The 18,905-nt window shown below is 44.4% G+C and overlaps 1 protein-coding gene across 1 annotated transcript in view; it reads right to left on the reverse strand.

Moving 5' to 3' along the window:
- The window catches only part of SV2C (synaptic vesicle glycoprotein 2C), an 865,364-nt gene that overhangs the window by 116,374 nt on the left and 730,085 nt on the right, over positions 1–18,905 (reverse strand). Inside the window, exon 8 of the mRNA XM_069627452.1 lies at positions 6,640–6,728. Within this exon, the coding sequence (XP_069483553.1) occupies positions 6,640–6,728 (89 nt within the window). The remainder of the gene's footprint in view (positions 1–6,639; positions 6,729–18,905) is intronic.

Here is an 18,905-nt window from a genome sequence, read left to right on the forward strand (position 1 = left end):
GTCGCGGACGCTTTTTTTTTTCTTTCTTTTTTCCTGCGCGGTTCATGGGCTTGGGTGGCTGACTCTGGCCGGATCCCGAGATCTGGCTACACATCTGGTGCTGGATCTCGGATCCGCCGAGAGCCGGCCAAATGACCAGCACTGGATGGGGCCTGAAGCCTGAGAACTGGCCGGGCAGCCCTTTTTTAGCGCCATCCCGAGGATTTCTGAAGGTCAGATGTCCGGCGTCATCTAATTTAACATTTAGTAGCATCACATGACATAAACTAATGTCACAGAGTAAGACGTGAGTCTTTGATACTCGAAGAGATCATGGGAAGTCAAATTAAATCAAGTTGCCATGAGTAAGCGAGACAAACGTTTTGGTTCATATATACGAATGACCATTTTTATTATTTTAATATATTTATTTAATTCATTTGTAAAGCGCAACGCAAACCCTCAGGCATCAGGGCGCTGGCGAACCCCGGTTACATGTGGGCCAATGCAAGAATAAGAAATACCCACATTGTTGCATGCAGTTTGCTAGGTGAGTCAGGTCGTGAGAGGTTGAACTTAGATGAACAGCCTTGTTTTCAGGGCTTTGGGGAAGGCCCAATAGGAGTCCTATGCTCTTAGGTCAAGAGGGAGGGGGTTCCATTGCTTGGCAGCAATGATCGGGAACATTTGTAGCAATATCACCAGTGAGACTATTTTTGAGCTGGGCACAGTGTGAAAAAAGTTCAAATTTTGGCAGATAAGGCACACCGAGGTAAAATGGTCTGCCTAGCATCACACATTTTAGTTAAATGGTAAAGCTGGGATTTGAGGCAAGTCTGCAAATCAGGCACTTGCCCACGTGACTTCTCAGCTGTACTTGGGAGACATGCGCGCTTGGCTTTCAATAACACTGATTCGTAGCGATAACTCGCCAAGTGCACAGATGAGCATAAGCCACTCTGAGAAATAGACCTATGTGAAGCAACGTTTTGGAGTCAGTTTAATCTCTTCTGTTTAGCATATATGACTCTGAGAACTCCGACTTACCTGCCAGCAGAACTAATAATCACTGAAGGGTCGAGATCTACCAGGAGGCTGGATCTAACAAGGTTTGAGGGTCCAAAACGTAAGCACACTAGATATACAAATCAAGAGTTTTCAGCTGCTGCTGAGCGGGCGTGGATTGACCTACCTGTTGTGAAAGTCGATCGAAACCTACCTGTTTAAACTGGAAGTTCCTGACTATGAAGGTCATGGTAACATTTCAAATAGGCTCCGACTCTCTATCTCAAGATCAAAGAGGAAGCCACTAAAGGGACTATCAACAACTATCTGGTTGGTGTGAAAGAAACAGAACTCTGTTGGATTCAATAGCGTGCACAGAAGAGGAGTTGATGGCCAACCCGCTGAGGATAAAAACTAAGATGGAGGATCTAGACTGGATCAAAACCCAAGATCAGGCACCTTCAAACAAACTATTGTCTCATCTACCTCAAATAGTGCGTTAAAGAAAGGAAGTCGGGGAATATGTAAAAAAATTCCCGTACAAGACCTTGCTAGGCACCATCCCCAGAGCGTGTTTCAATCTTTTACCCACAGGGGACATGTTGAAAATCCGTTCCGAAGTGGCAACGAACGTATGCAGACTCTGTCTGGACAGCAACCAGCCGGAAACTATCTACCACTTAATGATGCAATGCCCAGCTACGCTAACTCTTAGAAAGACCTATCTTTCGCTATTGTTCCTCGACAGTGATTTTCGGGGGAGGACTTTTGGTGGACTCGCCTTCTGGCTGCTGATAACACTAAATGGACAATTGCAGCGGCAAAAATTCTAAAACTGGCAATGAACAAAATCGCAGATCTTTAATATGTGACTTCTACTGCAAATTACACATAAGCATTCTCTTCTGATTTTCCAGACCTTTTGGACCAACTTTTGAACTTTTCAGTCCAACTGTCCTTCTGTATTTAGGTATATAGAATAAGTCATGTAAACTTCAGACTCTTCTATCTTTTTCTACGTCTTGTAAAAGCCTTAATTGGCTGTAAAACAAGTAATAAAAAAAACCCCAAAAAAATAGGCTCCTTTTATGTATCGGTTAATACTCTTTATGTTTACCTTTTTAAATGTTTTTATTTTAAACTGATGTTATATTTTGCACGCCTGGTTCTACGGCCTCAATGGCTTTGGATCAGTGGGTACTTAATTAAAAACAAATATTTGCCTCTTGTTGGATGGAAGACTACAAATACCAGCATGCAATTCAGCTGGTAGCTAAAAAAAAAGTGCCTCAGGGTTTTGTAAATGTACTTTTAAGTCCCAAAGACTCACAATGAAAGATCATTTGTGATAAGGTTACCTGGTTGTTTTTGATTTCATGGTTTGATGAAGCAATGTTTCATATATGATGTGAAGAAAATATGATATTACACAAAAACACTTTTTGATATTTCAAGTGGTTATCACGTGGTTTTACCGACGGAAATCACTTCTAAGTAATTTGCTTCGAAGTGATTACTTTGAAATTACTTCGAAATATGTATGGGGGTGAGGGTTAAGGGGCTAAAAGGGGGTGGGGAGGGTTTGGGGTAGAGGTAGTAGTGATGGGGAAGGGGAGACATGGAGGGACCGCCTCCAAATAAAAGCTTTAAAAAAACGAAGTAAAATTTCAAATTAATCACTTGGAAGTAAACTACCTCAAAGTGATTTTTTTACGGCAAAATGACATGGAACCTTTAAATGAGCACACATGAAAATAAGGGAGGCCTTTTAAAGGGTTTCTTTTTTGACGTGATAATTTTTAATTATCTTGACAGAAGGCACATATTTGGACAACTAACTGGTGCTTTGTATGGGCTTTCAGATGAAAAATTCCCCTATTACAGTTAATCGAAACATTACACGTTAAGGTACTTCCAAAAACAATGGGCACTGAAATGAACCATCGCTTATGAATAGCTCCCCATAACTGCCAAAACAAAGAGTGTTAAGTAGTAAAGTAAGTGCCAAGCCCCAGGGAGACCTGCTCTGCTGCAACTGCTGAGGTGCAGGGGGTGTGGGGTGAGATGGCCCGTCTCCAGGGCCTCACAGAGGGTGGAGGGGACAGCACAGCCTCATGGGGGATTGGCAGGGAAAAGGGTCTTGTACGTAGAAGCAAGTCAGCCCCTCCAGAATGCACTCTTTATTAGTATATACGTGCAGCTGGTGCCTGCAAAGCCCTTGTCAAGGCAGGGCCCTGGGCGACCGCACAGACTGCCTGTGGCTAGGGTCAGTCTTGCTTTTTATGGCAAAATGTATCCCGTTGCAGAATAGTCAGCCACAAAAGCTAGGGAAAACTGAGGGTTTTCTGCTTTTCCTGAGCTATGTAAAGACCATGGCTATTCAAGGGGGCGAGCACCCTCAGGACTCGTCCAGCCTCACTCCGTGTAAGATGGCCCCTAACATGCCAAACATCCCGAAATACACTTCGACTAGAGGGTTCAGAGTCGGATGCTGAGGCCCATCCTGAGTGAGGAGTGGAGGAACCAGAAGACAGATGCATGATAATTAATGCATAAGAGGTAGCCAGAGAAAGCATTCAACCAATATCCAGTGATATTCAGAACTCTGGTTGGAAGGTTTCAGTATGAAAATTAAGTGATCTTCCCACTCTTGTCTCTCAAAGTCATTTTTGTTAAGTATATCACCAGTGCAGGAAACTAAGCAGCACTATACAATCTCCACGGCTTCCTGCACAACCAAGGGCCTTCGTTACAAGAGGCTTATGGTAACCATACAAAATGCCATCAACGTAGCTTGCAAAATATAGAATATTTTTGGGATAATACAACACATCTCTCAACGATCCAGAACTCCACATGTGAAGGCAAGGTAGGGAACCCTCTCCTAGTGGGGGAGAGAGTTCATGTTCAAAAGATGAGACATGGGATCCAAAATGGCAGATAGTGTTTCCACACCTGGATGTCTCCACCTATGGTTGTGACATAATACTCCAAACCCCCAGAGAACAGCAAGACGTGACCAAGGTCCGAAGGGAGCGAGATAGAAGCAGTAGGGTAATAGAAGTCAGGGAAGGAAAAGGGGATTCTAGCCTCCTGTAGAAGAGAGGCTGGGCAGACTGTCACGCGCTTGCCTTCCTGGCGCTTGTGGTCGTCATGGAAATTGTGCCGCCATTAATCTTGCTGGCACGCTTTCCTACGTTTCCTGGTTAGCATGCTAGTTTTTTTCCTCCTCTTCCTTTCACTTCCTACTTTAGCCACGCCCTTCATTCGCTCTGTGCGTTGCAACCCTGTTCACTCGTCTGAACTTTGGGTTAACGCTCTCCAGTTTCCCGCTTGCAGTTTCTACTGCTTCCCTGCCTGCCTTTCCCCTCTTTTCTTTCTTCCGTTCCCTCTCCTTGCTGCTTTTCCTTCCGCTCTTTAGATTTTTCTTTAGAGCTCCGCCTTCCGCTTTCTACCTGAGTTTCCTCCGCTTGTTTTGTTTTCCTCCGTTGCCTCCTTCCTCCGTTACGTTGCTTTCCTGTTGGTTCGCCTCGCTCCCTTGTATCGTTTCTTTTTGTTACCTGCTGCGGCTTGGCGCTGCCCTTCCTCACGACTACTATCCTTCCTTCACGGAATACTTATCGTTCTGTTGTGATCCCTATCAACAATCTCTGGATGCATAGGGGTCATTTCAAGAGGTTTTTTCCAAGCCTTTGGCTTTTTTCCTCTTGACCTGGTGTTCTCGGAGGGGAGTCCTTTGTTCTCCGGCTCCTGTCGGCACCACAGTGGCTTCTCTCCGGGGACGACCATATCTCTACCAGAAGAAAAAGACCACGAGACAAAAGAAAGACAGTGACCTGAGACTACTTCAAAGGATTCAGGTGAGGAGGAAGGGGAGTAAACAGACTCTGAAGATATTGTGTTTGACAAGCCTCAAACAGTTGACACAGACATAGTGCTCTGAGTTTAGGAGCAGCCTGGAAAGGAGTGGCATGCGGCAGAGTCTGCTTGTAACCCGGAAGCTCCAGGCGGGGGGAAAACTCGAGAATGCTGCGACTACGTCGCCAGAGAGCCTGGACACCAGCGTGTTCAAGCAGATGCACAACGGCCCCCCTTGCTGGCTCGTGCATTCACAACAGGAAAGTATGGACAACTCATATAAAAGAAGAGGCACTGATTGTGCTCAATTAGCTGGCAAACGAGCCACCCAGACACCTGCCGTCAGGGGCTCCCTTTTCACCTGAAGTCTTTGAGACCCTCTGGTACTGAACTTCCTGGGTCAACACCTCACCAGGTCAACACCTCCCCGACTCCTGCTGAACACACTCCCTGAAGAACATCCCCCCCAACACCAAAGGACTGAAACGCTTGGTTCGGAAGCGACTTTATGATCTAGGATTCACTGTACAAATCACGATGAATCATTATTTTTAAACATGTTTTGTATTCATTTTTCCATGTGATCTGCATTGTAGATTTTTGTATTGGAAAATTTCAAGTTGTCTTTGACATGTTTTTTACAAATGTTTCAGACAACAATATATGACCAAGTTGCGCATTTGCAGCATGGAACTTTTCTGTGGGCCAACAGCAAAGACATTTGTATTACCACCCACTTATTGCCACAGGCTTTGCTACATCGACACTACGAATGAGAAGTGGGATTTTTCGGATAATTCGGAATAAAGCCCAGCCCGACAGATGACATTTGAAAGTGTGTAACATTTAGCATTCCAGAAGGGCTCAGTAGTTGTGTTGGTGGAACGGGGCAGTTCAGCTAAGCCACAGATCACAGCACCACACAGTAGCCATCACTGCAAGGCCACCGCCAGTTCACAGTCACTGAGCAATGCATTGTGGGTACCCAAGAAGCTCAAAGGCATGCTTTCTTCTCAGCAACGCGTGTTTGCCTTAAATGGCACATTGCTACCCAACACAGACAGCTCTGAAGGAAGCAGACATCCACATACGCATTCCACCCTCGTTAGGGATCATCAGTGCACGGGAGTGTGACATCCTTGTTGTTGGAGCAGTGGGGTATATTCAGCAAACAGTATCAATGCTTTGGTAGGTTTACAAATATGAAGAAGCCCTTCTGTCGTAGTCAAATAGGCAATGTTGGCCAAGTTATGTCTTGGTTCTCCATGCCCTGGTGCTGTGTGCATGCAAGCTACGTGGTGGAATGCCTGTGGAATGTTCAAGAGTGTAATGCTTCTGTGTGAGAGCCTCTGAGTGTTCCCTGGTAGTCAGCTGGTGAGATGAGGGCCTGTGAGAGAGGGTGCCGGTGGATGTCTCTTCTGTCTTCCTTGTAATTTACCTGCAATTGTAACCTTGTCAACTGGACTTCAGTAAAGAAGTTTCTTTTCCCTCAAATGTTGTCTCAGAGTCTTCTTCAGCAAAGACACATGCCAACATGCCACTCAGTAGCCACCCATGCAAGCTGGCCTCCGAGCACTACACCGTCGGTTGCAAATTAGCTTTACATCATGCTTTCTGCTCCATAAAATAGACTGTGGTGTATATTGTGTAACATCCATCAACACACGTGGCTGCTTTATCCCCTGAGCGGGCCAATGGGACGCTGTATATCCGTCCAGCACCTGCAAGGAAGGCAATGGCAACACTACAGGGTACCTCATGAAGGGAGCTCCCAGGATAACAGCAACATGATCTCACCCGAAGGACAGAGTCAGCCACACCGTGGACAGCTTGATGGTGTTGTCTTTCACTGGGTAGTCGAAGCATCGCATGAATGTCAACCAGATCTGCAAAGACAGAAACGCAGACCCGGTGTTCGTTAGTGTGCCATACGCTCCTTCCAGGGAGCAAACACTGCAGTTACACAGAGCGCTTTGCATTAGAAGATTGTTCATTTCAGAGAGCGGGATCCATTTGGATGGATGCAGACAGGTGTTTGCAGGGTGGAAAAGAACCGGGGTTACGCTAATGCCAGGACTGTCAGCACTCGGGGCTAGCTGGCCTTTTGGTTGAAGCCCATGAGCTTCTATTCAGGGCTACAACCAAAATACTCAGGGCTACAGTCCCCTCACCCCTCCGCCCCCCAGCAACGCCTCTGCATCCACACTCAACCTTAGCTCCCACCCATGGGTATCTGGCCTCTCCCCTTCATAACGTATCATTCCGACCTTATCTGTAAGGTAAACAAGTGCAGTCTTAAAATGGAATGGAAGGTATTTGCCTTTTTTTAAAACACTACCATTGTGAAATTTCGCTATGGAAGGATGTTGCCCAGCGTTATTTATACTATTGCTAAGCGAGGATGTTGCTCAGCGTTATTTATACTATCGCTATGGGAGGATGTTGCCCAGCGTTATTTATACTATTGCTAAGCGAGGATGTTGCTCAGCGTTATTTATTCTATCGCTATTGGAGGATGTTGCCCAGCGTTATTTATACTATCGCTATTAGAGGATGTTGCCCAGCGTTATTTATACTATCGCTATGGGAGGATGTTGCCCAGCGTTATTTATACTATCGCTATGGGAGGATGTTGCCCAGCGTTATTTATTCTATCGCTATTGGAGGATGTTGCCCAGGGTTTTTAGAACATTGTGATAACATTGTGATAACATTGTTTATGTTTCAAATCTGCAAGATTTTCAATGTGAACCGTTTTTCAAATAAATGTAAAATAGCTTTGAATTCATCATGTAGGTGATATTCTGCTGCATATTTTTTTTCATTTAATTTTTTATTTTAAGTACCAATAATAAACAAAGGTAAAGCAAAAGTAATACAATAAAAATATCACCAGCGTAAACAGTGCAAGCAAACGACAGAACAATCAGGTTACAGCAAGTAACATATCCATGACGCCAAGAGGAGGAAAACAGAAAGCATACAAACACATCATATATCAAGAAAACACACATATAATCTATACAACAGGACAGTATTATAATACCAGCAGCGCAACTAAAATCACATCGATGAAAACATTTAAAAGAACAAATCCCGTAATCACATCACTCAATACCATGTATGTGATTTAGAACATGGATGTGTTTACATTGCTCATGGGAAATGCTAAGGCTGACTGAGGAGCAGTCATCAAACATATTTTATTTATTTATTTTACATTTATAAAGCGCTCACACAGCCCGCAGGCATCAAGGCGCTGTTAGTTGCATAATTGTGTTTTTTTTTCTTAGTTACGTATTTATAACGTGCTTAAACACCCAGAGGTTTCTAAGCGCGGACCCGGGGATCGAACCTGTTGTTGCTTCGTGTCGTCTTGCTTCCAAGAAGCGCACGCTGCCGCTGAGCTAACCTCCTGGGCCAATATCCTCCTGGGCCAATATCCTCATATGGAAAAGCACCAGCCACTTGTGAAATACACACCACAAAGAGTCTGCAGGTTTGCTCAAGGTGTCCAACAGAAATGTACTAGAAAGCATTCAGGAGACGTGTGCTGTGACAGGGCTCCCACAAGAACCTGGTCAGTAGGACCTCACATAGGCCTGCCAAAAGCACCTTAAAAGTACTGTTGGCTCACTCTCGGGTAGCGTGGGACAAACTCGTAGCTTACTCTCAGGAAGATGCTGGCCAGGCAAGGAAGAAACAACCACGCAAATATGCCTGCAAGTAAGGGATGTGGAATGTGAAGACCAGACAAAGTTTAGAAAAGTATGACCACAGAAAATTCAATGGACACTGATGACCTGGGGAAAAATTGAATAGATTATTTCAATAAAAGTACTTGTGGATGACTATTAGCACAGGTTCCCACACAAGCCAGTGAAAGTCTATGGGAAGGAGGTCCTTCTTAAAATGTCCAAGCTCCAAAGGTGGAGTTTTTAGGAGGCTTAGGCTTCTGGTAAGGCCAAACCCCAAGTGAAAGCTGTCTTGCTTCGCAGGGGGTTTCTGGTGATCAAGAAATGCACTTTTGCATTTAGTCACGGTTGTAGCCAGCCTCAAAATGATGGGAAGGAGGCTGCAGGACAGTTTTACAAAGGGGTCACAAGGTGGGTCAAAAGTGAACATTCAATCGCCCTATATGTGCCCGTTTGTCTACAACCAATAAAAGAGCCACCTCCCCCTGCCACCTCAGTATTTGGGTGTCATCAGTAGGGTCTTGCCTTGCCGGGAATAACAGAGGCCGTGGTTCGTCGATGAGGGTTTTGGGAGCCTTTTTGGAATTTACTGACATTTTCGTTAAAATATTAAAATGCTGCTGACATCCGTGGTTGAGAAATGCACTTTTAAAGGTGTTTGATGATGAGGAACAAAACCACGGTATTATTGCCCTCTAGTGCCCCTAAGCAATCGCCCGACCCTTATATCAAGCTACCCTGCGCGATGGCACACAATCACGGCCAACGCGTGAGGGATCGCCTCTCGCGATAGGCCAGTTTCCTTGTTTTTCTGCATGTTTATGAAGCTTGTGCCAGGGCCTGACTTAGGTAGAGCTTCCAGGGTGACCGCCCGGGGAGCCATTAGCCCCCTGCAACGCCAGATCGGAGGTGGGGGGGGGGACTTACAAAGGCGCGACAGGTGCCCTATTGAAATGAAATGCGCCACGCTCTTGTGCTGGCGCTGGGATTTCCAGCGCGGGAGCGGGGCGCATTAATAACGATAGGGAGCAGGTAGTTAAAAAGATGAGCCCCCCCCGCCGGCATTAACCAGGGGCGCGTGGGGTGGCGGGGGCTCGAGGGTGAGTACCACCTTTTTGTTTCACTGCCTGGGGCGCTGTTGCCGCTAAAGGAAGCCCTGCTTGAGAGTGACCATGCCATGATGCCTGTCTCCAGACGCAGTGTTTGGTTACTACCTACGCCACTTTTACTAATCATCAAAATCAGCCATAAAATGAATCAGTCAATATCTGAGTGTCTGACACTTTCAGTGAATAGCGTGTATGTCTGGGCCTTGAACGGTGGTAGCAAATGTTGATTTTCTTTGATCTATGTATGTCCACCCATGTATTGTCCCGGTGTTTGTTCCATTTACTCCCCTCCACAACCTGGTCAGAATGTCCCTCTAACTCATCCCATTGTAGGAAGGTCTCTGCTTCCCGAATAATCTGACGCCTTATCTATTGTGGCGTTAAGCCCCTGTTCCAAGGGCTGGAACGGGCGGTAACAGCCCGGTAGCCCAAGTTAACGGCCGACCCAAGCAAGTGGCAATTACGAGCGCTCTAGGCCGTTACCCCCTGTTCAAGCCCTTGGAACAGGGGCTTAAGGCCATTAGCATCCCAGGCAACCAAAGCGGTAAGCCGAAGTGCAAAAAAAAGTATTTTCAGCCACTGAACGGGATGCCTGCGTCCCGTTCAATAACTGAAAATACTGCCTAAAGATGGCCACCATGGAAAGGGAAGGCGGGGCTCTGTACGGAACATAACAGCCATCGGGAGAAGAGCGGAAATAAGGTAATTGGGGGGACGAAAAATAAAAAAAAGAATAATAAGGAGATGGAGGGTGGGGGAAAGATGGCGGCGGAGGAGCCGGCTGTCAGGTGGGATGGAACAGAGGCTTTCACCAGCGCTTCAAGTCTGATTTCATATATCAGATGCAGCCTCACATTCCATGACGATGCTATCCTATGCCAGATAGAGCCTCACATGCCTCGCTTAATCATCATGTGCAAGGTACTGCTTCACGTGCCCAGGCACTGCCAACATGTTCTATGTGCTGCCTCATATGCTCATCACATGGCGCACACACTAATCATATGAACGTGACAGCCTTTCATACCAAGTGCACACTCATAAGCTGAGGTATTGCCATCCTATGCCTGACTAATGCACCAACTACGGTCATGACATGCCATGGAATTGCCATCACATCCCAAGGTCATCCTTTATCCATAGCTGCTGTTATCTTATTCCAGTTAAGGCCTCACATTCCAGGTATAGTCGACACATGCGAAACACAAACTTACATGTGAAGGACGCTACTAACATAGGTTAACTGCAGCCTCATATGCCTAGGTGATGCCGTCTTATGTCGGGTCAGCCTCACATGCCGCACATAGTTAGTGATCCTATGAATGATCACATGTTTGCGTGCTCTTACACTGGTATGTACCAGATGCAGCTCTATAGGCTCCAGTTTGACCCATATGGATTATGCTCTTCCTGCGGTGGAGCCATGAAACAACCAGCAGAAGGAAAGTGCCAAGAACTACCCAGGAAATTATGCCAGATCAGCAATATGTGTGCATCCTCCTTCAAATATCAGCTTAAAAATACTTGGCCCAAAAATAGCAGCATTCAGCATATACGCTAATTTCAGTCTATTCATATAAATATGGCACCACACATTATGCTGTCATTTCATGAAATGAGATTCCTTGTCCCAAAAGACGTTCTGTGTATTGTTAATGCATAAGGAAAGTGTGGCTCTTAGCACACCCTTCTCATTCCTACTGCCCACACGCATCACTGCTGCCTCACATTCGCGCGCAGCCTTGTATGGACATGTCCTCCACAATCACATATTAAATAGCAGCATCATGTGCATGTGTACCCTTTCAGCATCAGATATCAGGTAATAATGCATCATGTATGACACTCTGGCTGCCTGGTGCACATCCACCAAACAGGCAAGGATGCAGATTAGCACACCTCAATGACCTACTGAGCCGCAATGTTGCCTAAATGCCCTGTTGAATTGCTGTTGCATTCACCTAAAGAGTCAATGAATTACCTATGCTACTATCTGCTGCTATGTTAATGGGATTTATACTGTGCACTGTGCGCTCAGGCAGATCTGAAAACAGAGGAATGGGTGGGTTATTTAGCGGGAGAAGGAGAGTGCACACGTTCTTTTTCTTTTGAAACATACACATGAAAGAGTCTACTGTCCCAAAAATGAATCCTAACTGACCCTACCACTATTAAAAACAGTTTAAGGTCAGGAAAACGACTCCCTTCTCCAGACGATACAGTGGCCTGCTTGTATTTTTAGAATGTATCTTCTTATTATCCAATCTTTTGATAGACTATGGATACCTTTTGCTTTCATATCAAATCCTGTAACTTCCTTATAATGTCTTTTATTTATTTGGATTTGTAAAGCGCACTAACAGCCCAAGGGCATCAAGTGTTTTCGCTAATCCTTAGGGACTGCTCTCTAAATGTCTTTTCCTGCACTTTGCTTGGTCTTGTAGTCCAGGCTGTTTGGCACTCCATATCCTTGTGGGATATATTTTCTTATTTGAAATATCTTTTCTGGGGGTTAATGTTCTCTCTTTTTTGCTTTGGTTTATCCAGGGTATCTTTTAACTTAATGGCTTCTCTTGTCTTCCTTTCATAGTATTCTCCCTCTAATCTGCTCCATTCAGTGCTTTTTGAACACCAGCTGATCTCCCCTCTTCCCAGGGTGTTACCCAATTTTTAATAATCTCTTGCTTAAGGTTTCCCCTACTCTTTCCCCCCATTTATGACAGTTCAAATTCCTCAACTTGGTATTTAGGGTTTCATCCCTTCCACTGGGAGGAGTTCTCTTCACTTCATAGTATTCTCTCTAATATATTTCTCTCGGTATCTCTTGAAGGTCAGACTATTCTCCCCTCTTCCAAAGGCAATCTTATCCACAGTTTACCAGTCTCTTTCTCAGGTTTACCTGTAATCCTCTTTTCCTTAGTGTTACAGTTCAAGTTCGTCAAGATTGCATTTTGGACTTCGTCAATTTCACTGGGACAAGTTTCTCTGATTACATAATGAGTCCCATTTGGCCTCTCCATCCTCCTGTTCTCCTTGTTACCTTTAGTATCACCGGTGACGTCTCTGGGGCCTGCAGTCTCTCGGGACCTTCTCTCTCTCTCTCTTGGTTTCTCTGTCACTTGGCCTCTCGGTCCTCTTGTTCTCCTTGTTACCTTTCGTATGACAGGGGAACATGTCTGGGGCCTGCAGTCTCTCGGGACCTTCTCTTTCTCTTGGTTTCTCTGTCGGCTTGCTCTCGCTGGTGTTTGACTTTCACTCTTCTCTTGTCTGGTGTTCTGGTGACCCTTCTGGTAACTGTTCCGGTGGCTGATATTTCAGCGGGGTGGTGTCAGCGTAGTCATTCGGGCAGACTGCCCACCAGGGAGCTTCCCGGATCACGCCTCCATCGGAATTGACTGTTTCCTCAGTTCAGCACTGACTGTAAATGCTGGGTCTCCAGCATCTGCTCTACTTGTTCAGAGCACTTCTGAACTTCTCAGGCTCTGTGGCTCTTCACAGCTCCACCTCTCGCCTGTGCTACCCTGTCAGGGGGCCTCCCCTGCTCACGTATGCAGTTCTCGTTCTCTCTCTGATTCAACATGTTCTCTATATTCAACCTCCTTGTCACAGTTGATTGGAAGTTTGTTCTTAAGAGACACATTTTGTTCCTTGATGATAATGGTATATGTTAACTTTTCATTCAGTGTAATGTGAGGGGGTCGGAAATGCGAAGCAGACAACTTTGTAAAAGGTTTTCAAAATCAGCCATTATATTAAATCAAAAGGGTTGGATGAACGCCTCACTGTCCCTATCCTGATGAGGATTTCCCAGCATAAAGTAAGTAAACGAAATTCTCTAACAAAGGATATCTGTCCCTCACACTTGTACATTCAACAAACCAATACGGAAATGCATGGCAGTTCAAAACAACAAAACAACATCACAATAGAAGTTACAGTATAATCACAATCCTGGCTTATAATCTGGGTGAATTCCCCATTCCCCAGATTCAAACAAGGTTCTTGTTTCAAATTACAAAAGGAAATGAGAACGTCTTTATTGGTAATAAAGTTTGAACACATTTCTTTGTAACTTCCACTGGACAACAAAAAGTTTCAATACTTTAGAATAAAATAGTCTTTCTTTTCTTCTCATAAAAATGAATCTCAAAATAGTCTTCACCACAAAGTCACTCAAATTGTCTTTGTCAGAATGATCTTTGCCCCACAACTTAATGCTTTCAAGAAAGTGTAACTCCTCCTTAGCAGTATATACAATTCTTCCTTCAGCAACATAAATGATAAGACATTGAATATCAGGATCACAGTTCATCACTTGGTCAACTACTACCTGGTTTACTCCCATACGGTTATACTGCCCTGCCTGAATAACTTTTAACCATTAATACGTGCTTCAGTGGTAACCTTCACCTTCAACAACTTTGCAACAACTTCATAATGTTCTTTGATAAGCAGCATTCATCTTTCATTGATCTTTCAGGGAAACAAAATTCACGTTGCTACTCTTCAAGATTCCAATGCAAATTATGCTCCACTCCCTCTGAATAACCTTCTTCAGAAGGGCAGCCTCTTTGCCCCTTTTGTTTACCCACTGCACCACTAACCAAGTATTGACAAGGATACAGATTGGTTCTACTTCTCTCTGGGCTTTGGCAATGTGTGTTTACATTAGCTGTTTATATAGAGTTCACCAAACATGAACAACACAAAAACCCTGGGGGTTTCTATTCCTCCCCTTTTGCCTTTGGCAGTATCTGTTGTACTTATATTGCTTAAGGTTCAAACTTTCTTGGGTAATAGTTGTAGGCATTTTTTGTCAGTAATATTCCATCCTCAGGTTGATGAACTTGCCTTAAACGCACAGGCACAATTTTATAGTGACTTGGCTTTTTAGTAGACCTCTTTCGCGGCAGCGTTCAAAATTAGATTTGCCACTTCCTTCACTTGTGCATGAATTAAACTGTTTGCCTGCAGCACACGATCAGCATTGCAGCGCCACATAGTCACTTTCACACAGTGAACTCACCGGTCGGGCTGTACACTTCCGATCCTCTCAGTGGCGGTTAGTCTTTCGTTGCTGTGGCTCTCTCTCTCTGTCTCTCTCTGTCTCTCTCTATCTCTCTCTCTCTCTCTTGAAGGAACAATTCCCTTGCTGTTTCCACCTTCTGCTGGGCAGTTCTGCAGAGCGAACCTTCACAGGGAAAGTGTTCCCTCGACATGCTTCTCGCTGCGCGACCATTGCACCTGCGACCTTTGGAGACACAAACTCATTCCAGACTAACCACAGTTGTTGGCTTCTTAATGGTCTTGCCGTCTCCAGTCCCGACCTCGGCTGCATATGCCATCTGCACTGCTCCTTCTGCTCACACTCTTCTCCTACTGCCTTTCCTCTGTGTGCCTGCACCTGATGGGGCTTTTTAAGCCTCTCAGTTTCCCTCATGTGTGGGTCATTAACATCTATTAGTTGATCATTCCTGCATCGTGCCTCTTCAGCCATCAGGAAAGGTTTTGAATTGGTTTAGGTATTTCTTTTTCGATAGTAAACCAGTAGTTTTAATTGCCCAAAATTACTCAAATACTCTCCTAGCTCCATACCGAATACCACAGTGTTCACTTCTATCTTCAATGTTATTTAATTTGTACATGGGCCCATTAGGTGAAATTGCAAAGAAACACAGGGTCGATATGCATCAATATGTATATAGAAATCTCTTCTGCAGATGATGTGAGGAGACCGGGAAACTATCTTGAGGAGATCGAAAACTGGATGGCATCACACTTTTTAAAATTAAACCCCTTTAAGATTCATCGGCAAACACTCTTATTGGTTTTTGGTTGTCTGAGGCTACATCTCTAGGAGTGTCTTTGATTGAATGTTCCAAAATAGCAAAATCAGTAGGATTCACATTATACTTGAATTTGTCTTTTATTCTGCATATTATAAAGTCCAAACTTTCATCTGTTCTCTCTTAGAGAAGTAAAACCCTGCCAGTTACTCATTAAGTAAACATCAATTAGTCTTTTATAATGCACTCAATACCAGAGACCAATCTCTAAGCACGGGGCCAGGATTCAAACCTGCGCTGCTCTGCATTGTCTTGTTTGTAAGACAAACAGGTTGCCCCTGAGCTGTCCTCCCAGCCTCCCGATTTTAAGTTATTAGTTCAATTATTGGTAATATGCCGGATTGATTTTGGAAACTTGATGTTAATTGGCCTAACTAAAACTACACTTGCTCCTCTCAAGGCTGATTTTATTGCTGCAACACGTTTAATCCTTGGTGTGGGTAAATTTGAGCATATTACCCCCATTTTGAGAACTATTCACTGGCACCCAATTGAACTGTGGACTTAATTCAAGTTATTATGCATCACGCACAAAACACTTTACAACAAAACTCTGCTATACCTTAATGAAAAGTAGAACATCTCTGGTGGTATCCAAAGTTTGCAGAGTAGAGTAATTGTATGGTTGGATCTCCTAAATTCAAATGGTCTTTAACAATGAACTGGCCCTTTACTGGTGCTGCCATGAAAATATGTAATTTGATTCCTCCTGAAATTAGATTGGTTACAGATTATCTGAAATTTTGAAAGCCCGTTAAGACATGGTTTTCGGGTCTAGTTTTTAATTGAAGAGTTTCCGAAAGAACAACTTTTATATTCTAAATTGTTATCCCATCTAGCTTTCTTGTAAATCTTTTTAAGGTAAAAATGTTAAAGGAATGCATTTGTTAGGAACATTTTTTAAATGTTTGATTAATTGTATTTTATGGAATTGTATACTTTTATTGTTGTGACTGTTTGTACAAAACTCAGAATCACTTGTTTGTCTAGTTTGTGCTTTATTGAAAATATAAATAAATAAATAACCATGGCACAGGGGAGGAACATTAACCATTGAAACACATCCCTTTATGACTCGTCAGCTCTGGCAGAGCCAGGGTAATTAGACTGAAGGCTCCTATACGAGGCTCAAGGATATTTAATAGCAGTTCTCACATATTTCCTCAGAACAACATTTCAGTCTTTTGGGGTAGTTGTCGATAATCAAAACTATTTCCATATGTTCTCCTGGAGCACTGTTCCCATTCTTAATTTTCTTAATATGCTGTAACTACTTGTGTATGCAGTACCATCTTGGTAGATGGTGGCGCTTGATGGCAATCTAGGGGTACTGTTGGCCTGTTACTTCAACCCTCCATAAACCTTCCTCAAAAATGTTAAGGTTGAGGATGTTACAAACTGCTTCTCCTTTGCCCCAGGCAGAGGAAATGGCTATGAGACTGTAAGCAGTTGTAAGAACACAGATTTACCCAGGGCAGTCTTGATGAGGGCCGAGAAAGTTTTATTTTCCTTCTTGCAAATTGAAAACCCCACAAAGAACTATTTTGTTATTATTAGTGTATTTATGGCTGTGGTCCTAACTTCAGGGAACAACAGAGCGCTTTCCAAGTCTCAGAGGAAAGTACACAGGGAGGAACGCAGGTCACAGGGGATCAATACCAGGGAGTGTAGAGCTAACAACAGGGCAGGGTTAAGCGATTTGGCCCCAAGGGATATAAGAGCAATCAGGGGAGGAAACAGGGAAGGGCAGATAACATAGTACCAAGTTAGGTAGAGAGTGGTAAGGCTGTGTAAAAGACGTGCAGTCCTTCCTTGGATTCACAACTTTTTATAGGCGATTTGTCAAGGACTTCTCTGCCCTCGTTACGCCTATAACCAAATTGCTCAGGAAAGGGCAGGTGTTTGTTGGGAGCAGGTGACTGAACACGGGTTTAAACAGTGCTAAGACACCCAGATCTCACACAACCATTAATCGTGGAAACCAATGCATCTAGTTATGCTCTCGGGCGGTGCTTTGTCAAAGGGATCCACAGACCAAGCTCTTGCATCCCGCGGCGTTCTATTCTCAGAAATTGTTGCCAGCCGAAACCAACGACACTATAGCAGACCGAGAGCTGTTGGCAGTCAAATCGGCATTCGAGGAATGGCGACATTACCTCATGGTGGCACATCACACAGTGATGGTGATGACCGATCACAGGAACTTACATTTCATCAAGACCGCCAAGTCTCTTAGTTCACGCCAACTACATTGGGCGCTGTTCTTTGCGGATTTCAACTTCCTAATCACATACCGACCCGGGACAGACAACCGGAAGGCCGATATCCTCTCTCAGTATCCAGAACCATCAGAGAGGTCGAACCAGGATCCATAGTCCATTATACCCATAGAACAAATCACTAGTGCTCTTACTACAGCAAACATATTCGAAGCAGTGCAAAAGGCCATGTGCACGGAAGAACTAAGTAAGTGGTGCAAGCCAAGTACACATCACACTCTAGAAGACGGGCTCCCATACCATGCTCTTACACTATATCTGCCCACCAAAAACCTACAGATGAAGGCCATACAATGGTGTCACGATACTCCTTTACCTGGCCACCCATAGCCAAGACACAAGAGTTGGTAGCCCGCCATTTTTGGTGTCCTACTCTGCAGAAGGATGTACAACGCCATGCGGAAGATTGCGAAATCTGCAGCAGAAACAAAGCTAGCCTTCAGAAGCCAGCCGGGCTCTTGCAACTACTCCCTACCCCTGCGGCCCCTTGACATACAGTCTCTATGGACCTCATAGTTGATCTACCACCCATACAAAACTACACCTCCATACTGGTAGTGGTTGACTCCTTGACAAAAATGAGCAATTATATCCCTTCTTTTTTCCAACAATCTTTTTATTTTATTTTATCAATAAACATAATGTCTCAGGTGCATTAATTCACTTATTGCATAGTTCATTTCGAGATGAGCATGTTAACCAAAACATAACCAAAACATAATTAGGTGGGTGTAGGAGGGAAAAGGGGGAACATCGGGGGACAAACAATCGTGGGTGCTATAGTCCTTGGGGAGAACTGTTTTAGGTAATTGTCTTTTGCGAGGAGGTTTTGGATAGAACTTGACTGAGGCTGGGTGTTTCTAATTATATCCCTTCTAAGGGGGTACCGACTGCAGGAGAGGTCGTAGAGCTTTTCCTACAAAACGTGGTGTGCTTACATGGCTTACCATCAAGAACCATTACAGACAGGGGCCGACAATTCACATCTCAGTTTTGGTGTTCCTTTTGCAAGATAGTTGGGATGGAAATGCATTTGTCCTCAGGATACCACCCAGAGACCGATGGAAAAACCGAAAAAGTAAATTGGGGACTGGAACAATATCTATAGTGCTTTACCACCCACACAGAAGCGTC

This window comes from Ambystoma mexicanum, chromosome 6p, assembly GCF_040938575.1.
Source record: "Ambystoma mexicanum isolate Mex_15411 chromosome 6p, UKY_AmexF1_1, whole genome shotgun sequence".
NCBI lineage: Eukaryota > Metazoa > Chordata > Amphibia > Caudata > Ambystomatidae > Ambystoma > Ambystoma mexicanum.